The sequence below is a fragment of the Lepidochelys kempii genome, chromosome 4 (genome assembly GCF_965140285.1).
Source record: "Lepidochelys kempii isolate rLepKem1 chromosome 4, rLepKem1.hap1, whole genome shotgun sequence".
NCBI classification, from domain to species: domain Eukaryota; kingdom Metazoa; phylum Chordata; order Testudines; family Cheloniidae; genus Lepidochelys; species Lepidochelys kempii.
The window spans coordinates 12,530,741-12,558,739 of record NC_136383.1 but is presented as its reverse complement, the minus strand read 5'-3'; the positions used below and the strand labels follow the sequence as shown (position 1 = coordinate 12,558,739).

The following is a 27,999-nucleotide window of genomic DNA, read 5'->3' as shown; positions in this document are numbered from 1 at the left end:
GATACAGTCTGTCATACAAGAAGAGCAGGTTAGTATTTTTTCTGCTTATGTTGAAACATTAAAGTACAAATGTGATGGAAAAGTGTTATGTATTCACAATTTCTTCTTTAATCCATGCAACCTTAAAATCATAGAATCATAGATTAGGGTTGGAAGAGACCTCAAGAGGTCATCTAGGCCAACCCCCGCTCAAAGCAGGACCAACCCCAACTAAATCATCCCAGCCAGGGCTTTGTCAAGATATTCTGTATCAAAGTTAAGTCTTTTTCTACCCTTATGTAAATAGTGTGCCTGGTAAAGCACAGTTAGGATCAGAAAATTGATTATGAAAATGACATTAAAGTTTCATATTCTGTCTGCATCAGTGTCTTCAGTGTCCGTCAGGTCCTGTTTACAATTAGAAAGATGGTTTGGTTTGAAACGCACGCGCACCGACAGCTTCCAGGCTTGCAGACTCCTTCGTTCTGGGCTCTGAATGTCAAGCTGTGTTCTTCCTGGTTCATGCATCATTGCCAGGGCTAAAGATTCTACAACTGGAACTCAGTTGGCAATGGTGTTTGTGCATTGTTGCCTGAAGCCAACTCACTCGTCCATGCAGTTTCCACTCTGCAGGGTTTAAGTATTTTCTTCTGGGACAGTAAAATACGATCTGTTAACACGCTCGGAGCAGAAATATTGAATAAGAGAGTGCCATTTTATAGTCACTTTTCTGATCATAAACATGCCTTAAAGCTAATAGAACAGTAGGAAGTCACTGCAAATACTTCAGCCCTGTAATGGTAGCCTTAGATGTTATGAATGAGGGACGTCTAAAAATGTTTCAACTGACAGGAAAAAAGTTAATTAAAAATGTGAAATAAATGCCACAAGGTAGCTCGGTTGTAGGATAAGCATCAGCTATAGAGATCTAGTACAAGTGTGTGTGTCATGTGCATATGGATAAGGGGAAAGCAAAAGAAAGTGAAGCAAAACAAATACGACTAGGATGCCCAGTGTCAGAGGGGTAGCCCTGTTCGTCTGGATCTGTAAAAGCGGCAAAGAGTTCTATGGCACCTGATAGACTAACAGACGTATTGGAGCATAAGCTTTCGTGGGTGAATACCCACTTTGTAGGATGCAAAGCTTATGCTCCAATAGGTCTGTTAGTCTATCAGGTGCCACAGGACTCTTTACTACTAGGATGTGTAACTGTCAACTGAATTGAGCTGGTAAGGATTTCCATGTTGGGAACCAGATCCTCCCACAGCCCTGGCATTCTCCGAGTGCAGAGAAACAGTCAGCGCAAAGGTTGGGCAGAGAGGCTGCAGCCTGAGCACCAGCGAACTAGACTAGACAGAAGAATTGCTTCTTTACACTTTGCATTAATTTGTGGAAAGCGCTCCGACATCTTTGCCATGAGTGTGGTGCAAATGCAGAGAGTGACTGAGTGTGTGTGTGTCTCCCCGACCCATCTGCACAAGTGCTCAATGACCTGTCTTCAGGTTAGGAGGAAGGATCAGTCTCCCCCCAGCAGCCTTGTTGACCTGATAAATGTAGCCCTTTTACTCTGGCTTTGGGCACTCCAGGACTCAGTGGATGAAGCCAACATTCAGGGAGTCAGTCACACTCAGTGATGTGGATTCTGGAAGTTGATTGGCCAGAGTTAAGTACTTCTTCCCAGAAGAACAGTTTGTCCTGTGATTTTCTGAATGGTTTGCGGTCCTGTTTGTGTATGTGCACAAGTCAAGGCTTCCTGCAGGCTGCCCGCTTTCTGAGCAATCCGACTGTGCCTCAAATTGACTAGGAAAAGGGAAAACTGCGTTGAGGGTGGAGGGTAGCAGACACAAGCAATAATATTGAAATGGAGGGTGCAGGAAGAGTAATGCTGAGCAATTGTTTGTTTTTGTTAATGATTTAGGAACTGCCATCTGGACCTGGAAAATCACAGCTATGCCAACTGTGCCGAGAGGAAGGCAGTCTCACCAAAACAAAGGTAACTTCAGTTAAGGGGAGGCTTGTGTCTTGGCCAGCCTGGTAGCACATGTTCCCTTTAAGTTAATTTTCTAAAAGCTGATAAATACAAGTAGATTTCCCTTTAATTACCTGGGTACCAGGCAGGGGTGAAAGTAAGTCTAGGGACTTACCAGTACAGGGCTGGGCTGGGGCTGGCTCTGGCCTCCAGAAGGGGCGGGGCCTCAGGGGGAAGGGGCGGGGCTGGGGGTCAGAGCAGGCCCCAGCCCACCATGTACTGGCAAGTGCCTTCTTCCCCCTCCCCAGGGTAACAGCGGCAGCGGCTGTGGCAGCGGTTTAAAGGGCCCTGGACAGTAGCAGTGGCTGGAGCCCTGGGTCCTTTAAATGGTCCCCGGAGCCCCGCCACCGCTTCCCCAGGGCTCTGGGGATGGGGCTCCAGCCACTCCTACTGCCCTTGGCCCTGTAGATCTCCGCCCCAGCCCCAGCCCTGCTGCCGCTACCCCAGGGCTCCAGCAGCGGGACTCTGGCAGCAATTTAAAGGGCTGGGGGTTTCAGCCGCTGCTGGGAGCCGCAGGCTCTTTGAATTGTGGCTGGGGAAGCTGATCCACCCCTGGTACGGCGCACCGGCTTACTTTCACCTCTGGCACCAGGAAATACATGTTTGTCCACCTTCCCATTAGGACAAAGCTGTTAAATGAGAGGGCTTCAGGATCCTCCATGCCACCTGCTGTTGACACTGGCAAATGATAAATGCTGGTATGCTTCCATCCCCTGAAGAGCTGCTTTTAATTCACGCCCCATCCACACCTGGGAGCACAATCAGCCCTCTCCCTAGTGTCTGCCAGTAGTGAGCATGTCAACACATAGTTTTCATTATTTTATTTTTCCACTTCCTTTCCTGCCACCTCCCCCTTATCTTCACTCTTTTCTCTCTTCTCACTCTCTTTTTAAAAGGTCACTCTTCTTCTCTTGCCCTTCCTCCTTTCCAGAATCACAGAAATGGTGCCATAAAATAGGCCTCATCTCAGACAGAGAAAATGAAGCCCTAATTAAATTAACTTCCCTTTCGCAGTGCCTCAACATCCCTGCTGCTAAGGTTGCTAGGTCCTCTCTCATATGTGGAGCTACTGAACTCTTCCCAATAGCACTGAGAGAGCTACATAGGAAAACCCCTATGTGAGGTGTGTCCTATTTCCTCTGGCAAGATGGTAACATCACTGGGAGACCCACCTAATCCCTCCTGCATAATTGGCATTTTTTCCTGAGATTTGCTTGTGTTCCATAAAGATTTGTCCCATGTTATATAGGGCACTAGCTTTAAGGCTCTAAAAATTACTGCTATTAGAAGGCAGCCTGGGTCACATTTCCATTATGGATACTTTCACGGAGAACTTGAAAGTCTTTTTAATATATCTGCCAAGGCCTGAACTGAGGGGTTCTGTGTTTCCTCTGGAACTACTGACAGTGTCACTGACACAAGGAATTGAGCAATACTTTCTTGACAGTATTAGGTGTCAAGGACACCAGCCCTTATGGCAAGAGAGAGACAGATCCCTGAATTCCCATCTCGCAGGTACGTAAAGCAGCGACTTGAACAATTGGTGTAAACCATGTCCTTTTTATTTTTGAATACATGCTGCTGATAGTATGGAGTCTCAAATATGGTTTCTGTAGAAGCTTTTCAGCTTGCCTTTAGGAAGCACACCAGTTAAAAGGACTGCAAATTCCAGCACGTCTTATACCAGCTTTTTTTATAAATCCCCAAATATGAGAGTAGTGTTTGGTTGTAGATAGAAAAGGAGTACTTGTGGCACCTTAGAGACTAACCAATTTATTAGAGCATAAGCTTTCGTGAGCTACAGCTCACTTCCTCAGATGCATATCGTGGAAACTTAGCCCCCAACTAAAACCCCTCCAACGCATTATTAAGGATCTACAACCTATCCTAAAGGATGACCCAACATTCTCACAAATCTTGGGAGACAGGCCAGTCCTTGCCTACAGACAGCCCCGCAACCTGAAGCAAATACTCACCAACAACCACATACCACACAACAGAACCACTAACCCAGGAACTTATCCTTGCAACAAAGCCCGTTGCCAATTGTGCCCACATATCTATTCAGGGGACACCATCACAGGGCCTAATAACATCAGCCACACTATCAGAGGCTCGTTCACCTGCACATCCACCAATGTGATATATGCCATCATGTGCCAGCAATGCCTCTGCCATATACATTGGTCAAACTGGACAGTCTCTACGTAAAAGAATAAATGGACACAAATCAGATGTCAAGAATTATAACATTCATAAACCAGTCGGAGAACACTTCAATCTCTCTGGTCACGCAATCACAGACATGAAGGTTGCTATCTTAAAACAAAAAAACTTCAAATCCAGACTCCAGCGAGAAACTGCTGAATTGGAATTCATTTGCAAATTGGATACTATTAATTTAGGCTTAAATAGAGACTGGGAGTGGCTAAGTCATTATGCAAGGTAGCCTGTTTCCTCTTGTTTTTTCCTCCCCCCCCCCCCCAGATGTTCTGGTTTAACTTGGATTTAAACTTGAAGAGTGGTCAGTTTGGATGAGCTATTACCAGCAGGAGAGTGAGTTTGTGTGTGTATGGGGGTGGGGGGGATGTGAGAAAACCTGGATTTGTGCAGGAAATAGCTCAACTTGATTGTCATGCACATTGTGTAAAGAGTTGTCACTTTGGATGGGCTATCACCAGCAGGAGAGTGAATTTGTGTGGGGGGGTGGAGGGTGAGAAAACCTGGATTTGTGCTGGAAATGGCCCACCTGATGATCACTTTAGATAAGCTATGACCAGCAGGACAGTGGGGTGGGAGGAGGTATTGTTTCATATTCTCTGTGTATATATAAAGCCTGCTGCCGTTTCCACGATATGCATCTGAGGAAGTGAGCTGTAGCTCACGAAAGCTTATGCTCTAATAAATTGGTTAGTCTCTAAGGTGCCACAAGTACTCCTTTTCTTTTTGCGAATACAGACTAACACGGCTGTTACTCTGAAACCTGGTTGTAGATAGATATCAGTATAACTTATGCACATACATCCATACACACCCCACATATACGTGTGTATTAGGGCCGTCAAATGATTAAAAAAATTAATTATGATTAATCAGTTTCCATGGCACTGTTAATAATAGAATACTAATTTAAATGTATTATAAATATTTTGGATGTTTTTCTACATTTTCAAATATATTGATTTCAACTACAACACTGAATATAAAGTGTAGAGTGCTCACTTTATATTATTTTTGAATACAAATATCTGCAGTTTAACAAAGATGAAACAAAAGAGCGTAGTTTGCCAGTTGAAGCATGAAGGGGCATACGAATGTTTAGCATATTTAGTATGTAAATACTTCGCAACACAGGCTACAACAGTGCCATGTGGATGCCTGGTCTCACTTTCAGGAGATCTTGTAAATAAGAAACAGGCAGCAGTATCTCCCGTAAATGTAAACAAACTTGTCTGAGTGATTGGCTACACAAGATATAGGATTGAATGGACTTGTAGGCTCTAAAGTTTTACATTTTGTTTGAGTGCAGTTATGCAACAAAAAATTCTTCATTTGTAAGTTGCACTTCCATGATAGAGATTGCACTGCAGTACTTGTATAGGGTGAACGGAAAAGTTGTTTTTTGTTTTTTTTACAGTGCAAATATTTGTAATAAAAAATATAAAGTGACCACTGTACACTTTGTACTCTGTGTTGTAACGGAAATAAATATATTTGAAATAGGGCTGTCAAGTGATTAAAAAAGTTACTGATTAATTGCACTGTTAAACAATAGAATATCATTTATTTAAATATTTTTGATATTTTCTACATTTTCAAATATATTGATTTCAATTACAACACAGAATACAAAGTGTACAGTGCTCATTTTATATTTATTTTTATTACAAGTATTTGCACTGTAAAAAAAAAAAATATTTTTCAGTTCCCCCATTACAAGTACGGTAGTGCAATCTCTTTATCATGAAAGTTGAACTTACAAATGTGGAATTATGTACAAAAAAACCCTGCATTCAATGTAAAATGTTAGAGTCCACTCAGTCCTACTTCAGCCAATCGCTCAGACAAACAAGTTTGGTTACAATTTGAAGGAGATAATGCTGCCCACTTCTTGTTTACAATGTCACCTGAAAGTGAGAACTAGCCTTCACATGGCACTGTTGTAATGGGTGTCACAAGATATTTATGCGCCAGGTGTGTTAAGGATTCATATGTCCCTTCATGCTTCAACCACCATTCCAGGGGACATGTGTCCATGCTGATGACGGGTTCTGCTCAATAACGATCCAAAGGAGTGTGGACTGACTCATGTTGATTTTCATCATCTGAATCAGATGCCACCAGCAGAAGGTTGATTTTCTTTTTTGGTGGTTTGGGTTCTGTAGTTTCCGCATCTGAGTGTTGCTCTTTTAAGACTTCTGAAAGCATGCTTCACACCTCATCCCTCTCAGATTTTGGATGGCACTTCAGATTCTTAAACCTTGGGTCGAGTGCTGTAGCTATTTTTAGAAACCTCACATTGGTACCTTCTTGCATTTTGTCAAATCTGCTGTGAAAGTGTTCTTAAACTAACATGTGCTGGGTCATCAGCCGAGACTGCTGTGACATGAAATATCTGGCAGAATGCGGGTAAAACAGAACAGGAGACTTAATTATATCCTTGGGGGAGAATTGTAACACATTTTTTTAACGAGTATCATCAGCATGGAAGCATGTCCTCTGGAATGGTGGCCCAAGAATAAATGCAATGCAGGCTATAAAAGTGCCATGCGAACACCTGTTGTCACTTTCAAGTGACATTGTAAATAAGAAGCAGGCAGCATTATCTCCTGCAAATTGTAACCATGCTTGTTTGTCTGAGCAATTGGTTGAAGTAGGGTTGAGTGGACTTGCAGGCTCTAAAGTTTTGCACTGTTTTATTTTTGAACGTAGTTCTTTTTTTGTACATAATTCTACATTTGCACGTTCAACTTTCATGATAGAGTTTGCACTAGTATTAGGGTGAATTGAAAAATACTTTCTTTTGTTTCTTACAGTGCAAATATTTGTAATAAAAATAAAGTGAGCACTGTACACTTTGTATTCTGTGTTGTAATTGAAATCAATATATTTGAAAATGTAGAAAACATCCAAAAATATTTAATAAATTTCAATTGGTATTAACAGTGCAATTAATTTTTTAAATCATATTTTTTAATCATGTGAGTTAACTGCGATTGACAACCCTAATTTGAAAATGAAGATATCTAAAAATATAATTTAAATTGGATGCTGTTAAGTGTGATTAAAACTGATTAATTTTTTTAATTGAGTTAATCGCTTGAGTTAACTGTGACTGACAGCCCTAATGTGTATGAAATTAAAAATACACATGTAGCTTTGGTGGATAAGACTTTTACTACTAGGGTTTCATATATAGTTGTGTGTTCTGATTAACTAGCATTTGAATTTTAAAGTATTGATTGCTTAAATTGATTCTTGCCAAATCACATCTGAGTACAGTTTGGGAAATTTGCTCCAGCCTGTTCTTGAGATTGTGATCTGAAGTCCTGATTTTGATTTTTACTCTCTGGGTTTAGGAACTCTGCTGAAGTAACGTTCTCATCCTTTGGGAAAGAACCTTCTGTTCCTCAAAGGTTGGAGGAGGGGTCAATAGGTAGTCTTTAGTGATGGGTGAGGGCTGGTGTGGTCTCTCATCTCATTAACAGTAGTTTCCACTTTTCGTTCCTCTTTCCCTTTTTTAGAACATTTGCAAGAACTGTGACGGAATCTTCTGCAAGGCCTGTTCAGCTAATGAACTGCCCCTTCCATCCAGCATTAATCCAGAGTGTGTTTGCAACACATGTCACAAACAGCTGATACACCAATATTCAACAAGCCCATTGTAGGACTCCGCATGGGGGACAGTGATGGCCAATCAAGGTTTTTGGCCCAGCTACAAAATCTTGTACCTTAGGCTTGGCTCTGAAGCTGTTCAGGCGAGTTTCTAGAGAAGAATCTCTCTTCCCTCTGCTCTTGCAAGGTCAAAGAGAGGAACTACATTCTTGTGTTCACATTCTCTCTCAACTGTCTATTTAAAATGCTGGTCTGAGCCCTCCTTTAGGAAAACACCCCCCCTTTCAGGCATGAGCTGCTGTGTGAAGAACTTGTCAGAGTAGCCTTAATACATGTACCATGGCAACTGCAAGAAGAGGTAAAAACACACGTACAAAGGTTTACTTAAGTGTTTTGTTTGAAGGCAAAATGGAAGAAAACGGATGATAATTGAAACAAAGAACAAAGAGTTATTGTTCACCAGCATGTGTAGCTCTGCTTGAAATACCACTTTCCCTTTTCCATTCTGTCCTTGGCAGTTCTACTGAACTGTGATGCTCCAGTTCAAAGAGAGAAATCCCACAAAAGAACTGGGAATTAAACATGTGCGTGGCACACTGTTACTCAATTCAGTCCCCTCTTGGGCCCCAGTCTGGTTGTCGCATAACATCAACAGTTGAGGGGAAAGATTTAAAAGATTTTGGGGTTATTTTTTTGAGGCGTGTGAGAGAGGAGAACTGAATAGCAGCCATTTCGCTCAGCACAGTACGCTTGAAAGTTCTCATAGCACAATCCTCAAACATTATTTAAATACAGGTTTGTTTTTTGGTAAAAACAGGTACCTCTGAACTTTTATAGTGGAGGTTCTCGTTGTGAATTATGGTAGCTGTGAATTTTAGACTCTAAATCTGTTTTATCTTGACCTGATGATTAGAGGATGGATTTAGATTCCAGAATATTTAAATGGAGGGGAAAAAAACTGGTCTCTTTAAACAGACTATTTAGGGGCATGTTTGTACATTCTGTCCAACATACTGCTCCTACTAATTTTGTGCACATTAATCAGCTGTTCAAGCAGCAAATGTGGTGGTCTTTATTTAAATATAGTCATAAGACTGATCAAGTTTTAGCCACAAGAAACAGTGGCTGTTAGCAGGAGGCTCAAATGTGCTAATCTGAAATTCACTTTCAGATAGGTTTTATGGTTCATACAAAGATAATCTGACATAAGATGTCATATTTAAGGCTTCTGTACGGCGCCACTTGTACTTCTCTTAGGGCTCCAGCCTCCCCCTGTGCCAAAACGGCAAAATTACAAATGCTGGTATGCATCCCTCCCCAAAGAGAGGGGTTTAGTTTATTTGGCCTACTTTGTATTAGAAACTGAACTAAACCATTAAGACCACAGAATGTATTGTAATCTTTAAACTGATTTATGTATATTTGTGTATTCAGGGGTGTTGCATTAATTTTACTACAAATCTATATTTAGGGAAACCTAGTTTTTCTCCAAAGGTGATTATATGCAAATTAAATCTGTTAGAACTACATGCATTCAGTGTAGTTCTATCTTCCTGCAATTGTCTATAACTTTTCAGGAGGAATTAAAAAATGAAGTAGCTTTGTGTTTGGAATCTAAGTGGAAATATAGGGTGCTTTCATACATTCACTTTCTAGTTTCCAGGAAGAGATGTTTGTTTTTTTTAATTAGGGTCACCAGTGCAAAGTCAGGGACAGCACTTTGAGTGACTGGAAAAGTCGCTAATGACTAATTTGCTAATGACTCTTTTGCCTGAAGGTGAGGTTGATTGCTTTTGCAGGGAGGATAAATATTCAATATGCATATACTGTACAAATCTACACAATTTTAAATCGGCTAGTTGAGTTGGTTTTGTTTTTCTGCTAGTCTGATGGAGTAGAAACTGAAATTTAAGCAATTCTGATAGCATTTGGATATCAAACTGGAACAGTACTTAATTTTAATGTGTAAATGCTGACACGTCCACATTACCTTGAGAGTGATCAGAAGTTCTGAGATGGTAGCTGATTCCTTGGTTGCCTTTGTACCTTTAGATAGTCACAAAAAGGAAGATGGCTGCTACTACCTTTAGATATTAATACTGCAACTCTAAAGTCTCCATTTTAAAAAGCACGATAGTCATTTATATAAAGAAGTTATCCAAGTTCAATAAAACCCACTGTGCTCAACTTAACAAGTTTACTTCAGCCATGATGAGTTAGTAACATATCTGCGTACAGCTTAGATTGAGGAAGAGAGCTAAAATTAAATGTCACAATTACAAGGTGAGCTCCAAGATGGCTCCTACCTATGTCCTTTGATGTCATCTTAGAGACTTGTAAATGCAGTGTTGGATACCACTTGCTAAGGGAAATTCTTCAAGCATGTTTGTAGGTGTAGCTCTGAAAACTGAGGGGGAGGGGGAAGGTATTTTCTGGCACTGTTCCATGCAAAATAAAACTATTTGAGAAAGTATTTTTTTAATCAGTTGCTTCTCATTTCTGCTTGTGTATTGTTCTTATGCACTAGGCTGAGTTGTAACCTTAAATACATCACTATCTGGAAGGTGGCCCTTGTATTAAAAAGCACTGTTTGCTAGCTCTGAATGTTACCATTTACACAAGTGGCACCTTCATCAGTTTTGCTGGTTGCGTGGCCTTCGTTTAATCACCTGTTTTTAGTGGCACTGCAACAGTGAGCAGCAGATGTTTCTTAAACTCCAAGTTATAAAAGACAATGTGGATTACACAGCTGTTAGTGTAAGGCTATTTTGGCCTCTACCACTTATTACAAAATGTAATCACTGAGGGAACTCAGCTTGGCTCTTAAACCTAGGATGAGGTGGTAGAGCTTTGTCAGACTGGAGCACTGTTGAGCCAAGAAACACTGAAATGTAAACAGAGCCCCTCAATTTCCCCCAAACACTTTGTTTAGGGACTGAGTGGGTTATGGTGGTATAATGTAATCCTTTCTTTCCCAGCTGTTTAAAGCTGTGCTTGATTTTGTCTTGTGGGGGACTGGAAAAATAAGGATGTATACATTAGATACATCTAAACTATAGTGTTTCCCATTGATATCACAGGCTATGCCTCCCTGTGAACTTCAGCATGCACTCACTGAGTGTGTGGAGCTGGGACAATAAAATGGAACTGTGAGGAAGGCTGTGGTCCAGATGAACAACTGCCAAACCTTACCCTTGCACCCTGTTAAACTAAGCAGCAGCACCTACAAGTGATGTTATATGCCTTCATGGGTGATAAATTTAGTACCATAATCAGGCCTAAACTCTACTACTAAAATCTCATGTGGTTTTACAGTATCCTGATCATTGACTTGCAAGTGCCAGTGTCCATTTTAAAACATGTTAGCCAACCTCAAAGGCAGATATAGTGATAAGTCTCAGACTCCCGTATACCTCTCCCCCAAATCACATTTGAGGACCAGGCCCATTTACATCTCTGTAACTTCTAGTGCATGGGGGTCTATACTACTGCTTAAGTCCATCTAACTTACATCCCTTGGGTGTGACAGACACCCCACTGAGCAAGACACATTACAGCAACTTAAGTGCTGTCCACATCAGCACTGTCAGCTGGACACACACTTCCACCTGTCATGGAGGTGGAGTAGTTATGCTGATGCAGCGCTTCTAGTGTAGAGCTGCCCTCTGTCAGAACACAATATAGTGAATATAGTACCCTTAAGCAGTCTGTCCACTGGGAAAAATTGATGCTTTGAAAGATGAGATTTTAAAGAGGCATTAATGCTCTTATCTACTGTAAATTCAGTAACAGTTTAACCAAGAGAAAGTGGAGAAAGCCTTACTCAGAATATGGGAAGAATACAGAACTTGCACCACCATAGTATAAGAAAAAGTGAAATTAATTTCACCATCACAATAAAAGCTTGTCATTTTGAGTAACTAAAATCTTAAGCATTTTCCAACTGTGTACTGAGTCTAGCTTCATATAGCTACTGCAGTCTCCCAGCCAAGTACATGGGGAAAAAGCAGTGCTGTTATACAATACGCAGTTTAGAAACGATCCAGTAAAAGCAAATATGAAACATCTTTGATTAAATTTTTGGGTAGGTGCCTTTAAGCACTATACAGAGAACAGTTACCTTTCACCTCACAGACTGTACGTAAATTTGTAGAAGTTTAATAAGCTCAGGCAATTTCAAAGTGTTAACTCCATCCTTAAGCACAATGGGATGAGGGATGCCTGTTTTAGATGACAAAGGAAAGCACCTGTTAAAACAATAGGTAAGAGTTGTGGAACCATTACAAAATCTGTATTAGAAACACATTCTGTGTTTTAGACTCTCTCTCTACCATGCTTTTGCATTTCCAAGCATTTTCTAGGATATTTAAATTATACAAAGCTATGAGGTAGTTGGGCTCTCATTAAGTTGACAGCATTGTTCAGAGGGTGCTCAACTATTGCTGGAATCTTTAAACAAAGGGTTCTTACCTACTAAGAACTGTTAAGCAGCTTAGGTCAAAAATAAGCTGTTGAACAGTAATGCAACAAGTAGGTGATATTTCAGTCACAGCAACAACCTAGATCAGAACTTACCCCTGCCTGTACTGTAACAATTACTATAATACAAGGACAGTTTATGGAATCAACCTTAATTCTGTTTTTACAGACAATTTCCACAGTGTGAAAACCATTTATTGTGCGCTTTACTACACAAACCCATGCTGAATAGTTTTAGATACAGATTGAATTGCCTTTGGAAAAACAAGATGTCCTCTGTGGTTTATCTTTGCTACCGAACAGGAGAACCTCTATCTAGCTCCAAGAATGATGAGCAAACGAAACAGTTCTTGCTTCATTCTGAAAAGAAAGGAAAAAATGTTAGAGATTGGGTATCAGAAGCTCTCATTTGGCAAATGCTAACTTTTTCTTCCACCCCAACACCCTTCCCCTAGTGGTGTTTGAGAGTTCTCTACTCTCAACAACTCTTAAGTTGTCAGGAACGCTCAAAGCTTACCTAAATTAAGCCACCACTGAAACAAGCAGCTCTTTAAAATGGTATAAGCAGGTCCTCTGACAAGTCTGCTGAACTGGAGGAGATCCAAGCCCAGAGCTAAACCAAATCATGCTCTGCAAATTAACCCATTTTCAATAAGACTGCTCACCAGCATGCCCATTAAAGAGGTCATAGATAGTGCTAAATACTCCTGTCAGACTTTGCAGCAGACGTGTAGTGCAAGGGTAGAACAGTTACTGCTTCCTCAAGTAACAAAAAGCAGTGTTGGAGATGGTCTTCAAGTTATGCATGGGATAAGTGTCTGCTACACCTGGCAAAGAAGATCAAAGCCTTGAAACTCAACTAGTCTCTTACCTCTAACCTAATCACTGTAGCACTTGAGCAGGTTCCATCTCCACTGCATTTGCTACAGAGTTCAGACTAGGAAAGTGAAGGGGGAGAGATGGGAACACTCTTCTATGCAAGGAATATATTCTAAAGTTCTACTCCATCAAAAAAAGTTAATTTAAAAAAATAAAGCCAACATTTATATTTTGCAGAAAACACTTAAGGGAAGAATCTACAATTGTGTCTCAGAGCCCTATAGCCTGAGGACAATCTCCCTGCAGCAGGACAGCAGCCCCAGGTGTTCACTGCAGGCAACTACATATCAGGTTAAATAGGCTTCAATCAGCAACAACTTCAACTGCATGTGTTTAATCTCCACCCCTTTCTCTTGGCTCAGCTGATCCAAGTATTATGCTCCTGTGGAGCATCTTGCTTTCTTCCACCTCAATGCTTGAACAAAGCTCATGATGGTTCTCTATCAGGTGGACTTCATGTAGCAGGCTCACAGTCCAAGCACAGCCACAACATGAGCTTTTTAAGAATGACTGAAAGCCAGCGGTTATCATGAAAAGCCTTAAAAGACGTTTGCTTAAGTGAACAAATTTTGACCCTGGCCAGTGGCAACAACACTTGACTCAGAGGAGGCTGGATCAAAAAAGTCAAGATTGCTCCCTCACATACATTCTCTCATTTGCCCAGTTCCATCACCCATGATGTAGGCAACGTATCTCCCATGTCACCAAGAAAGAATGTTGAACAAGTCAGCTATTTCAAATGCTATCAAGGGTTACAAGTTTTGCTTCTCATGGCACTCCACTGCTGTAGAAATGGTCAATACATTTTTCAGGTACACATAACTCACAAAAATTAGTTCCACAACTGAGAAACTCATGAGCCTAGGCTTTCATTTCACCTTCCACAGTAACCAGAGAATCAGTGGATTTGGGTTGGGGGTGGAGTGGGGGGATGACACTTTAAAATCTGAATTCCAGCACAAGTTCACTGCTTAACTGAGAGTCCTATCAATTTCTGTCCAGCTATAAAGAGTCTGACGTGCCACAGCATCCCACTCAGTTCTGTCATGCTTCACTGAGTATTGTCTAAATGAGGGCCTCATCCAACTCCATTAAGGAAAAGAATATTTTAAACAGGAGTTGGATGGGGTCCTTAGGTCAAAACGTTCAAATTTGGGTGCCTGAAATAAGACCTCCGAGAAATTCATTATAAATTTAGATGCTTAACTTTTAGGTATGGTTGTTTGAACAGTCTAGATTTAGATTTTGACTTTAAGTTACTTGTCTTAAATAGCTGAAGTACTGCATACAGGCAGTGTGCTATATGAGTACGCCTATGAAATAAGGGTCAAATTGTCCATCTTTGGAAACAGCATGCATTTCAAGTGGGGGAAGGAGTTAATACACTTACCTAGTCTGAGATTGTGCCACTGTCACTAGCAATCGTGTTTTCTTTTTGGAGATGAATTCAGAAATAATTCAATATATCTATGCTCTGGGGAATAATTACAAAATGGTTTATAACGTTTCTGAACAACAACAAAAAAGTAAGCCTGTATAGTGCATGCAACAGTCACACTGAGCAGAGTTAAACATTTCAGGCCTGAACAATTCAAGGCCTAGACCTTGAAAGGTACTCTGTACTACGCGATCAGTACACAGCTCAAGGCCTGACAAGATGTTCCAGATGACTGGCACTACCGGGCTCCACAGCAAGACTGCACAGCAGAAAGACATGCAAGCACTACTTACGCACGTGTGACCTGTCCTTAGCCATAGCAGCAACTGCATCTTCATGAGTCTCAAAATGTACATCTGCTTCTCCTGTAGCTTTCCCACTGGAATTATATTCCATGGTGATTTTTGCAGGTTTCAGTGGAGCAAAAAACTAAAGAAAACAAAACCTAAGTATATATGGCTAGCAGGTAAGAGTCAAACTGAAAGGCAAGATGGAGCAATGGGGAGGAGGTAAGCTATGCAGTTTAATTCTACAAGTTTATTGCAGTGTTAATATTTCAAACCTTGGGAACTCCTATTTGATAGAATTAAAATGTTTTACAGTTAGTTACCATTTTTCTTCCGCTTATATACAAGATTCCTTCCAGCATCAAAGTTAGCTGACCATTTTGTTACAACTTGGTTTCTCACTATAAAGGGAATACCCAAGTTGAAGTAAAATGGTCAGTTAAATTTGCTGCTGCTTAGATAAGCACAATCATATTTATCTGAACCCTTTTTATTCGACAAACCCTTTTGACTAAATTTGCTCATGTGCCCTGACATTCACCACCTTGCATGGAAAATGTCCTGTTTGTCAGAACAAACACCATGTCTCCTACCTCTATTTAGATTAACTATTTCCCCTCCCCCCACCAGAAAATAAAAAACCCTCAGCTGTATCGATTGCATAGCCATGCTTACAGCTAAACATGGGGACAAATGCTGGTTATATTGGACAAATCTTATCAAACCCATTCAGTTTTAAAACAAGATTTTTTTGATTGATCTGCAGAGAAGTTTATTTAAAAGATCTGGCATGAACACGTACACAAGAGCAGTCACCCACAGTGGTATGCCTTAGGCTATTGAAAAAATCTGTTCTTACCGTTCTCTTTTAACAAGACACACATGCAAGACAGAATGGGGAGAAGAAAGCAGGACAGTCTATTTTGTTTAACATCTTTACCCAAAAATATTCTCCTAGTGAAGCTTCACGCTCTGCTGTTCTTGTTGCTCTTTGACTTCACATTAGTTTTACCTCTCCCCCAGGCTCTGCTATTAGCAGTACTAGCTCAGATACTTTAGCACAAAACCGAGGCCTGGCAGCACTTTAGAACAGACCATTTGAACAGTGCCTACCACAATGACACAGCAACTTAGTTGAGGCCTCTAGGCTCTACTGAACCATAAATGTTAAATAAAATAAGCAAGACGGAGGACTCGTCTATGGAATAATGACCTCTATTACAGCCTCAGATACCACAAGCCAAGTGACTTGTAACAGAGCTAGAGGATTTTTTTAGGCCTGAGAATTTTCACACTCCGAGGCAGAAATTGTATGTGCATCTACCAAAAGTTAAATTTACAGTAGTAAGTGGGACACTAACTATAAGGATTTAATTAGTTATTGAATCTGTTCTACCCCCCATCCCTTGACTTCTGCTCCCACCCACCATCCCCCACAATGTGTCTGAATCTTGTCCTTTCAACTCTTTAAAACATCCTGAGTTTCCGCATGCAATCCATCTGGAAATTAGGCAGCATTAAAATATTTATAGTGCAAAAGGTTGATACTCTTCAAAGTGTAATCAGGGTTTAAATGGTCACCAATGCTGTATATTCAAGTGATCATACTGTAACATACATTTACAATGTCCTGGGCACTAGCTTGGAAAGGCAGACCTCTCAGATGGACAAAATGCAGCGGTGATGAGGTACTCCCGAATTCTGAAGCATCCCGAGGCTTTTCAATCACTTCTCTATAAGATTCTTCACAGGTGAACAAAAGTAGCGTTAGTACTTGCAACATTACACTCTTCCATAAAAATGGTTTGTATGCATGTGTACACAGTGCAGACAAAAGCAAGAGTGACAAAATGCAAAGGAGCTTCAAAGAACAAACGCAACAAGCAAGAACTCACCGTTTTCTTTTTCACTTTCACAAGCTGCTGTTGGTCCTAGGGTCTGACTCAATTCATTTTCTTCAAAGACTGATTCAGATTCTTTTATCAGTTTAGCAGTTGGATAAGTATTCTTCATCATCATCTTTCCCCTGTACGAACCACTATGGGTTCGAACTTCACTCCTCCTACTTGGAAATATTTCTATATATCTAGATTTAAAAGGTAAAAGGATTACATGGTATGCCTACACACCCATAGAAAGAATACTGAATTTTCAAAAATGTTCAATTACTTTCAAGTGTCGTGCTATCAGAGTTCCTACTGGATGTTGCTTTGTGGGAGCTGAAAATCACGCATCACAACTTGCAGCTAGCATGAGATTCATTAAGAAGCAGAGAATTCTGGACAGTCATTTTAAAGCTAAGTTTTCAACTGCACCAAATAAGCCTGCCTCTGCAACTTAACATTAATCTTTTAAAGCTTTAGAAACTACTTGCTGCTTCTTCAGAGTAAATCCAAAATGGTCACAGTGATTTCAAGTGTTAATGGGATTCTGAAACCCTGCAGTTTGTTCAACACTTATGTGACTATGTAGCCACTTGAAGGGTGGCTACATTTGAAGCACTCCTACAGACCAATTCAGTACTAAAAATAGCAGAATAAGTTAGGAAAGCATGTAGAAGAAAATAATGTTCTGATCCATACATAAGCACAGTTCCAAAGAGCATGAGATGAAACAATTGTATCAGATGAAGAAAGTGGAAGTGTGGTGCTCTAATGGCATGCACTGACTTCATACAGCTAAATTTCATTAAAGATTTCAGTACAGTCCTGTCTAGAGTTGAGTTAAAGTTTACCTAGAAATACTGAGGTTTTGATACAAAACTGGTTGGGCCATAAACAGTGTAATTGCAAAGGATCCAGAATCAAATTAATCAGGGTAAAAGATGCAAGCATAAGAGGGACAAGTGTCTTATCCTAACTGAAATCTACTGTAAAATTACAGCCCTCATCCTTCAAGGAACAAATGCACCAACACCTCTGTGTCCCTCCTTCCATAATTCTCTACCTGAATAAAATCATCAAAAGGACTGAAGCAAGCCTGTAGCCATTCTGGGTCTTTAAATCTTACAAGCTATTAGGTATCATGCAATCCACAGTACTAAATCCCTGAGCACTTAACCGGGAGTGCTGAGATTATGAAAATGGCAATCAAAAGTGCTGAGCCCCTTCAGAAGGGCTCCTAAAAGACAAGAAAGAATATTCAGGAAGATGGGGAACCCAGATATTGTGCCCAGGGACATTAGGAGCCACCAGAGAAGAGAAAAACCACATTTCTGTGCAACATTCATGATAATAAAAGCCACACAGAACATCAATTTGGTATGGACAAGATCTTTAGTCTACAGTGTAGCTGAAGTCGACGTATCTTTGATAGACTTAGAATCACTTACTTCGCATCCTCGCAGTGCGGGATTGATGGACTCCACTTCCACCTCTCACCCTGGTGGGGTTCCAGAGTCAACAGCAGAGCGATCGGGGATCTATTTATCACATCTACACTAGACGCGATAAATTGATCCCCGATAAATCAATCACTACCCGCTGATCCGGCGGGTAGCGTAGATGTGGCCTCTTAAATGGAGTCTACTTCAGTGTTTGAAAGGATGCTATCAACTTAATTCAGAACCAAAATTTACATTTTGTTGCATAAATAATAATTTGCATTTTAAAAAAAATGCTATTTTTAAACTTCTCCTGTAGCAGTATGAATTCCGGTGGATCAGCACTGTACTAGTGCTGAAAAATAAACCATCTATTCTATTTTCAGTGGCTAAACAGAGATGCAAGCTGCATGGACAGTGGAAAGTCACTTAGAATGTCCTTTCTCTTTTAATAATTTAAGGTGCTATTAGATGTAACACAAGGAAATATTAATAAGGAAGCACAGTTAATAACTGAAACTTAGATTATACAAAATTAGTCAGGAATCAAGAAAAGAGTGGAAGATGATTGCCAAGGGGCCCAATTTTTAAAGAATGGAGTGAAAATCAATGGGATAACACACAATTTAGATAAACAGAAAGTTCCAGAAAAACGGACCAAGATGAACTGCAATATCAAGGAATACTAATAGGACCCCATTCATATGAAAGAGGGGAAAGTTATCACAAAATAGCCAAGGCCTCTTTCTAGGTTATCCTTTTATTAAGAACCTAATGAAATCAAGATTTGGTCCTGTTCACACAGGCTGGACCAAACAGCGTTAGAGTAAAGTTGGCCTCAATAGTGTTTAACCACAATTGCTAAATTAGTCTGTTCCTAGTTACAGCTGGGGCCATAGAAAGCAATAATGTGAAAAAAAATCTAGGGGAGAGAAAGGATGAGGGATGTCAGATTAGAGGCTCGCAGTATGCTGAAACTACAAGAAACAAAAAGCAAAAGCAGTTTTCCTGGGATGTGTTAATAAGGATTTTATATGTAATGACTGAGGTAACAATCCCACTTTGGTGAAGCCATGGTTAGTATTGTATACAACTAAGATCTCTTCATTACAGATAACACTGATACGGTGCAGGAAATGCAAATGAGACCAAAGATGCTAGAGATTTTAGCAAGTATGATTTACAGGTGAAAATAGGTTAACAAAACACCCAGAGAAAAAGGTAGCTATGGCAACCATCTACAATTACTAAACAGAAGGAAAAATATTAAACATTAAGAAAGAATTTTAATAGATGGAATATACTTGTCAAGCCATGTTCTAATTAAAGGGGAAGCAGACAACCCAGTTTGTTACTCCTCCCTCTAGATACTGTCTGGATAACCTCTGACAGGAATGACTCAGACCTCTTTAAAATACATTTCAGAAGAACAATTTTTTTTCAATTTGGCATGCACCAGATTCCACCCAATTGCAGGCATCAAAAAAATGGCCTTGGAAAGACTATCCCAGCCCAGCAGATGCTTTACCTATTCTCCTGCAAAATTATTCCATAATGTTCCCATTTAAATTAGATGGGTACTGTTAAAGCCAGAATCCCGGATTAGGCCAGAGTAACGGACTACATCTCCCAGAAACTTTTTAACCTTCACTGTCTAATGAAAGGCATCCAGTTCCCTTAAGAATCCTAAATATTACATCAAAACATCTCACCAAGTCTCCACGCTGCACAAAATGTTTCAAACGACACTCATGCTAGCATGTATGGCTGGGGTAATACACACATCACCCAGTGAAAAGCAAGGTAATCAAGGCAAGGAGGGGGAGTGAAAGAGCATACTGTCAATGAACAATTTGGAACAAAAAGGTGAACACAGTTATGTTTGTTCACTGTTTATATCCACAAGCTTTAAATTATTCTGTATCCTTAGATTTAAATTATTCTGTATCCTTAAAGTCCTAATGTAAAACACTTAGTTAACCACACTGAAACACATACCGATTCCCAATTTCCTCCTTATGCTTTAACAAGGCTTGATTTGCCATTTCTGGTGCTGCAAACTGCACAAAAGCTTCTCCTGTTTTCCTTCTTCCTCTCTGATCCATGACAAAAGTCATCTCAACTATATCCAAACCTTTGGAGGGGGGGAAAAACATTTTTTATATGAGCTGTAGCATATGCATTTTTCCTTCTCTTGTTTTAAAAAGATGAAAACTTACCTACTTCTGAACTAACAAGCTGCCCTGAATAGAACTGATCAAGTACTGAACATTTTGGATTTTTTTAAAACTTATTCCTTTTCTAACTTTTCCTTGATTTGTACATAAAGTTTACTTTTATATGAGCTTTACTCTCTGAAATGTTTGTCTGCCTGAGTTTTCAAAGGGAAAATAAGTGATTACTACAAGATTTCAGTTCTCTACATTCTTCTATTGGGGGTTGTTGTTTTTTTGTTTAAGGACAGAGGACCTAAAGCACATGAACAAGTTCTCCCTACTCAACAGCTGGCAGGTGCTCATTTTGTCAGACTTATTCTCAATTTCTACCAGCCCACACAGAAGTCAGGGGAAATATTCAACCATACTTAAATGATTAATTATTTTTCCCCTGTGCAATCCTTCCTGCCACACTTTAGAGAAGCCAGAGATATAATCATGATGTTTGATATACCCTAGAGCTTCTAAACCTCTATGCTAACTCTAAACCAAGGCTTGAAATGGACCAGGCTGGGCTGAGTTCTTCAACTGATTTTTTCCTGGGGGGCTGTCATCTTGTTCTCCATCATATTTGTTAGTAAGTACCTATCTAGCTGTTATGACTTTAAACACAGTCTGTTCACATTTTGAAGGCGACACAGCAACATCTGCCTGAGTTTGCAGACAGCCTGAAACAGTGGCTTTGATGAATTTGACAGTTCACATTTCTCTCAGTCATGTGTTAACTAGTGAGGATCATTTAAATTTCAACATTGTTAACTATTTCAATGCTCAAACTACATAGGAAAGGAGTGATCACATTATGAAGAGGTGCACAATATACCGTCGGTGATATTTCATTTTGGCACCATTTTATCTATTATGTGCCTTAACTTTTTCATCTTATTTTCATCCTAATCTTGGCTCTACAAAGTGGAAGCCAATCCTGCAGAGCCCAGAAGGGAAGCAAAATCTCTCCCCAATCAGCACGGGCCACCCCTCAGCAACAGGATTCTGTTCTGCTTTGATGGTGGGCATGCATCCCAAGTCTTAATGGGTGCTGCTCCTCCCTCTTCTAGGAGCTGTCGGCAGAATTTGTAATTGCTGCACTATTGCCTTCTGAGGATGCCAGAGCAGCAGATGTGGAGTTGCTGTGTATGTGTGTGTTAATACTGTAGGTGACCTAGTGACCGAGATAGACTGTGTAAATATAATAGGGCTAGTGAAAGGTTTATTATACACCTATATTGGTTTAATTCAGCGAGGGCACATCCCAGCAGACACTGGAAAGACAGTAGCAAAGATATTGACTTCAAGGATACTTTATTTTGTTTCCTACAGAGCTGCAAGGCTTGTTTTACCAGGGCTGGGCGCTAAAAGATCAAAGGGTTAAAAACTGTTAAAAATGACTTAGCAGCTGTGAAGAAGGGTGATCAAAAGACTGAGCAGGATGACACACTGCCTGAAGTAAAGGGGGGAACTGGTTTGTGAGTTAAGGGCAGAGAGTGTCATGTAGGGGTGTTATGCAGGAAGCTTAGATCTGCCAGTGTTCCCATGCAGAAGGCTGACAGACAAGTGTACAGTCGATTTCTTGTTTTAAGATCTTTTTCTCTGAAATGCTTCTGATTTCCTATTCTCTGCCTGCGGCACACAGTGGTGTAGTCTCTTGTGGGATATAACATTTTGGTCTAATTTTGGTTGCTGGGTTTAGCATGTGGATGCTGCTGGCCTGTGATATACAGGAGATCAGATTAGATCATCTAATAATCTCCTCTGGCCTTAAACTCCATGAACCAGTTTGCTTTAAGAAGGCTGTCTAGTCACTGGATACCACTGGTCACAGCCCTTGGAGGGAAGAGGGCAGCAGGTTCTGAATTTAAATCGGACCTGCTCAGTTAATCATGGTTAGTACCAGGGGACTGCAGCCAAAGGCTCGGTGTGAGAGTGGGAAAACTGCGTGATGCCACCACACCTGAGAATGTGTGCAGTCAGACCAGAAGGGGCCAGAGGTGCAGTTAGCCCAGTAATTGTGAGAGCCATAAGTATCAACATGTCCTGCAGACAGCAGGAGAAGACATCACCATATTGCACTTGAGAATTTCTACAACTCAAATTTACATCAGCTAAGCAGAAGATATTATTTAGAAGATATTAGCTGAAAAGAAAAAAGTCTTAAGTCACCTGCAAAGAACTCTGAAATGTCTGCTTCAGTACAACTGTAAGGAAGGCCTCTGAGGCGTACAACTCCATCATTAACTGCAGGGGATGAACTGGACTGCAGACTCTTCAATATGGCATCTACATCTTCATTATGTATTTCAAAAACTGCAAAGAATACAAGACTAGACTGTATATTTTCCTTTGCACCCCAACCCCTGCAAAGTCACCCTGAAGAAAGAAAGAGTCTCTTCTTGGTTTTGGGCTGAAGCAATAGGATTCTTTCAACTTTAACTGTAGTTTTCACTTGGGTTTCCTGAGAAGTTTAAAAAACTTTTACAATAGGGGGGAGGGATAGCTCAGTGGTTTGAGCATTGGCCTGCTAAACCCAGGGTTGCGAGTTCAATCCTTGAGGGGGCCATTTAGGGGGTTCTGGGGCAAAATTGGGGATTGGTCCTGCTTTGAGCAGGGGGTTGGACTAGATGATCTCCTGAGGTCCCTTCCAACTCTGATATTCTATGAATCTATGAAACTTATGTAACGGGGAAAGGAATCCCCTTCAAACCTGCAAGCCACACAGCAACTGACAGATCCTGTAGTGTGGGAATGGGGGTGGCTGAATCGGGGCACAGGGACAGCTATACCTGGCTGAGTGAAGGTGCAGGGCTACATGAGAACGTGTGCAGATATGCCTGGTTGAATGGGGAGTGGCGATGCAGGGACACATGGGGTGGGGGCAGATGTGCCTGGCTGAATGGGAGAAGCTAAGGGTCAGCATGGGGGAGGTTCACCAACTCCTTAACAATCCCTCCTCTGCTCTAAAAAACCCAAAACCCAGTTCCATACTTCTCCCACCCACACTTCAGGGTCACTCCCAAGCTTCTTCCCAGCAATTACTTCCATCTCCTTTGGCTCCCCTGTCACCCCGACTCCCCCAAGCCTTTGCATTGTTTCTGAGGGATGCAGGAAATATGTTTCTGTATGCTAGTTTAAATGAATTACTCAGCATTCTGTATTAATATGCCTAGTAACAAATCTATTGGTCAGAAAACATTTCCTGAGTCTTTTTTTTTTTGTAGTCTATTGTTAGAGACATGCTTGCTGACAGGTATTTTGAAATAAATTACCAAAATAATTGAAACTAGCGTGATTATAGTGGGGTTTTTTGACAAATAAAATATGTAGAATTTTGCAGTTTTAAAATATTGTGCGCAGAACTGTTGGTGCAGAATTCCCTGGGAATACATAATGCCCTGCAGCCGTATGAATGTCATGATGCACAGCCTCCCTTATCAAGAGGGGAGACTGTGATGCATCATGAAAGATGGAGTCCAACCAGGAATCCCAGCCTATAGCGGAAGATGGGAGCATGAGATACCCAGGTTGTGGAGGCATTTCAAAAATGAAATGTTTTTATTTTTGGACAAAGTATCTCAGGTTTTGATTTTTTGTGGACAATTTTGATAAAAACAAAGTGTTCTTTGTTGATATTTTCAATGGGAAAAGAATACGTTTTCCAAACAGCTCTATTGGAAGAATGACAGGAGGAGAAAAGGTTGAAGTATGTAAATCCATTTCAGAGAAAAGACAAGCAAAAAAAGGTAAGGAAATTCTTGGAGAGTAAACCATGACTTTTCAATCCCCTTCTCTCCAAAGCTCTTTGTATTATTTGCCTAACCTTCTTCATAAAATGGAATCATGGGATAAGATGTGGTATTTGAGCTTTTGAGGGGATTCATTTGGTTTTGGTGAAGTTTGGGAGCAGAGAGGGAAAGCATATATGAAAATAAAGTTCAAAACAGGAAGCTAGCTTTAACTCTAGTTACCCTCCAGGCCCTCTTTAGAATTAAGAGTTGTTAAAAAAAAAAAAAAAACACTGAACAATGCCTAAAGGTTTTTGCTTATAGGTACTAAATAGTAAAACTGTGTATGCTGACACTGATTGATATACAACAATCTTCACAACCGCAATCACATTTCTTGTAGTTACTGTTTCAGTCCTTTTAACTTCTACAACACTTTTACCTCTGTTTCCCACACAGTATATAACTTTAGTTTTGTTCCGAAATATTCTGCGCCTGTTTTAATATATGTAGGTTATCTTCAAAACAGATGGATTACACGTACCTTCCACATACCGCTGACCCATATATTCCCGGTGCTTTTCTAAGGCATTTTGCACATCCTGTTCTGACTCTAGTTCAATCAAAGCATCTCCTCTGCGTTTGCCATCCCTGTTTAAAAGGAAGTGTATCCCACGCTCTCCATTTCGAATCCTGCAGTCTAGAAAGTTACACACAAAAGACATGGTTAAAGAAACACAGTATTGATTTATTGTGTTTCTTCCTTACCATAATCTGCTGGTCCAATCGAAACTGAACATTCTGATCCTATATAAAAATTTCACCCAAGCAGCACACTACAGTATATCAAACACAGGACAGTAAATGCCATACAGATGCCATTATCTATCTATAGATAGAGATATCTCCACATACACACAACTAGGATCATACATTGCCTTAATTTTGACTGGTTATCAATTTAAGGCCTTGATCATACAATCTGTTCTAAACAGGTGGATATTTATACCCACATGGAGGGCCACAGAAGTCAGCAGAGCTCTGCGCGGATGCAAGGATCTACCCACTTGGATCAGATTGTAGCATCAAGGCCTTACCTGCTTGGCAAATTTTTATTTTTTGAGTTTGTAATTCAAATAATGAGTATTTTAAAATATAACTTTAAAAATAAAGTTAAATGATTTATTTGTACAAGAGCTGTCAATTAAGCAGAGTTTTACATTGTTTTATTTATGAGTGCAGGGTTCTTTTGTACATAATTCTACATTTGTAAGTTCAACTTTCATGATAAAGAGATTGCACTACAGTACTTGTATTAGGTGAATTGAAATACTATGGTTTTTTACAGTGCAAATATTTGTAATAAAAAATAAAGTGAGCACTGTACACTTTGTATTCTGTTAAAATTGAAATAAATATTTGAAAAATGTAAAAAATCCAAAAATATTTAAAATGGTATTCTATTATTGTTTAACAGCGTGATTAATCAGGATTAATTTTTTTAATCACAATTAATTATTTTAATTGCTTAACAGCCCTAATTTGTACCCTTATGAGACAGAGAGACTGAACACAGAATAAATAGCTCCACCATATCAAATACTTATAAAAATGGAACTGAACGGTAAACATAGGATTTAAGTTTTAGGTTCAATCATTAATATTTAAAAACACATTCAACCACATCACATCTCTGTATAAGACCAGATATTATACCAGCGAAAAAACTAAGCACATCTTCAACAGTGCAAGAGTATGGCAATCCTTGGGCTCGGATAAGAAACACATCATCTTCCTCTCCAGTCTTGGATGGAATTGGTTCATACTCTGAGAGTGGAGGATACTCATCTTGAAATGAGGAACTCAAATCCTTTGAAAAAGGAAAACAGTATTATTTTTAAGAACAACAGCTGCTCAACTACTTGTTTCAGTGATCATTCCCTTCTGTGTTACAACTATTAAATGAATATTGTGCAGGCTCTCACCAGCAGTTCAGAGAAGTAAACAGAGATAAAAACAGTCTATTAGATTACCCAGTTAAACTGTAGGATTGCTCCTTATACAGATTTTTTCAGTCCCAGGAGTAGTAAATGACTTAAACAAAAAGAACTATTTCTTAAAAAGTCTGCTTTTCAGGGTCTCCATCACAGATAATGCCTAATGACTGAGAGGTGCCTGAAATCTTTGGAAGAAAAGGGAAAACTACTCAGATTATTTTGTTACAAACTCAAACACAGACCCAGTTTCTATGAAAAATTCACCATGTTTTACTTTTTGTTAAGCTGAAACATAGGATTGAAAAGTCCACACACTCCTCACCGAGAGCATGGAAGGAATAGTGAAATAAATGAGCTGAGCAAGTAATGAGAAACTTAATTTTAGGGACCCTGAGCCAGTTGCCTAATGGCAACAGGATACACAAGACCTTCCTCTGAAAACTATTTTATGCTATGCTACAAATCTAGCAGATTTGGGCAATTAATCATTTTTAAAAAAAAGTTTCTTACACAAATCTCAGCATTCAAGAAATTAGACACAATACAGAGGGAAAAAAACTCTGTATACAATAGTTCACAGTCATTTTACAGAATGATAGCATTCTTAGAGAAGTTTCAGAGTAGCAGCCGTGTTAGTCTGTATTCGCAAAAAGAAAAGGAGGACTTGTGGCACCTTAGAGACTAACCAATTTATTAGAGCATAAGAGAACTTCTTAGAGAAGTTACTTATGCAAAAAAGTCTGTGGCTTCTAATTTGCTATCTTGACAAGAGACTGGGTATTTAACATCTCAGATAATGTCCTCCCCTCCTAGGCACGATGGAGAAGGCAACAGAGGTGACCTTCAACACTGGGTAAGGGAGTTCTCCCAAGGGTGACAAGAATTTCTTCTTAACCCTGTAAGGGCTCCAATAAATGGCTTTTCCACTGACCTCCTAGGTATAAACAGACACAGTGGCCAATAAAGATTGGGTGCTACCCACAGGAACATGAGGAGGAAAAAACAGCCCCTCTCCCCCCTGGAAAGTCTTATATCACTCAGAGTGGGTGCCAGGGAGGAGATAGCGAGCCCAGGTAGTGACCCTAGGAAAAGGGGAGTTGATGGAAAAGGGAGTGACCCCCCCAGAGGCTAGAGATGGGCGCCCCCCTACAGACTGAAGAAAAGGGAGCAGATTTCGGGGGACAGGGGCAGAGAATTCCTGCAGAGATCTGGGGGGGGGGGCAGGGGTAGTCAGGGGAGGATGAAGCAACACCCACAAGATCCCCCAGAGATCGAGGGGGGAGTTACGCCCCGCTTCAGGGTCCCCCAGAAAGTTGAAGGCGGGACGTCAACCAGGGGGCCCTTTGGGAACCCCCCCAAGAAACGGGGAGCAGCGACCCCTAGGGTGGGGTGGAGGTTCCCCGGGGAAGGGGGTGCGGGCCGCGGGCCTACGCCCCCCATGCGGCCGGTGCGGGGGGATGGTACCTGGCCGTAGCTCCGCCCCGGGTGGGCCGGGTGCAGCAGCGGGCCCCGCAAGGCCCCGAACCCGGGCCCGGCCGGGCTGGGCAGGCTGCCGGCGGCCACCGCCACTTGCAGGCCCCGGCTCTGCGCGGCCGCCGCCCCCAGCAGCAGCAGGAGCCGGCGGCGGCCGGAGAGGCCGGACAGCCCGGCGGCGGCGGCGGAGGCAGCGGGGCGCAGGGGTAGGCAGGCCGCCCCGGTGCGCTGGCAGCTGCTGCAGCTACAGCCGCAGCCCCGGAGCAGCGCGCCCAGCACCCAGCGCGTCCCGGCCATGGGCGGCGGCGAGGCGAGGCGGCGGGGGCGGAGCGGGCCCGGCACATGC

General features: G+C 41.0%; 2 protein-coding genes across 8 annotated transcripts in view; one reads left to right on the top strand and one right to left on the bottom strand.

Moving 5' to 3' along the window:
* RUFY3 (RUN and FYVE domain containing 3) overlaps positions 1–24,884 on the top strand; it is a 96,711-nt gene extending 71,827 nt beyond the window's left edge. For all 6 annotated transcript variants that reach the window (XM_073340391.2, XM_073340393.2, XM_073340390.2 and 3 more), the window contains 3 exons: positions 1–28; positions 1,898–1,972; positions 7,753–24,884. In XM_073340391.2, the coding sequence (XP_073196492.1) occupies positions 1–28; positions 1,898–1,972; positions 7,753–7,896 (247 nt within the window). In that variant the 3' untranslated portion in view covers positions 7,897–24,884. The remainder of the gene's footprint in view (positions 29–1,897; positions 1,973–7,752) is intronic.
* GRSF1 (G-rich RNA sequence binding factor 1) lies at positions 12,496–27,978 on the bottom strand. Of its 2 annotated transcripts, XM_073340401.1 has the most exons (10): positions 27,645–27,977; positions 25,900–26,053; positions 24,728–24,883; positions 22,625–22,768; positions 20,247–20,382; positions 16,822–17,012; positions 16,545–16,669; positions 14,933–15,068; positions 14,592–14,675; positions 12,496–12,682 (listed from the first exon to the last, which is right to left on the bottom strand). In XM_073340401.1, exons 1-9 carry the CDS (start codon positions 27,948–27,950, stop codon positions 14,617–14,619), a joined length of 1,407 nt encoding a protein of 468 aa, XP_073196502.1. In that variant the 5' UTR covers positions 27,951–27,977; the 3' UTR covers positions 12,496–12,682; positions 14,592–14,616. The 2 variants fall into 2 exon arrangements, with proteins under 2 accessions (XP_073196502.1, XP_073196503.1); XM_073340402.2 differs by lacking the exon at positions 22,625–22,768 and having other exon boundaries at positions 27,645–27,978.
* Positions 27,979–27,999: the final 21 nt, after the last annotated feature.

Coding starts and splice junctions, on each gene's coding strand:
- GRSF1 (XM_073340401.1), bottom strand. CDS start 27,950: ATGGCCGGGACGCGCTGGGTGCTGGGCGCGCTGCTCCGGGGCTGCGGC. Junction 17,013..20,246: donor AAGGAGGAAATTGGGAATCG/GTATGTGTTTCA, acceptor TTTTAAATCTAG/ATATATAGAAATATTTCCAA. Junction 16,670..16,821: donor TGAAAGTGAAAAAGAAAACG/GTGAGTTCTTGC, acceptor TCACCTGTGAAG/AATCTTATAGAGAAGTGATT.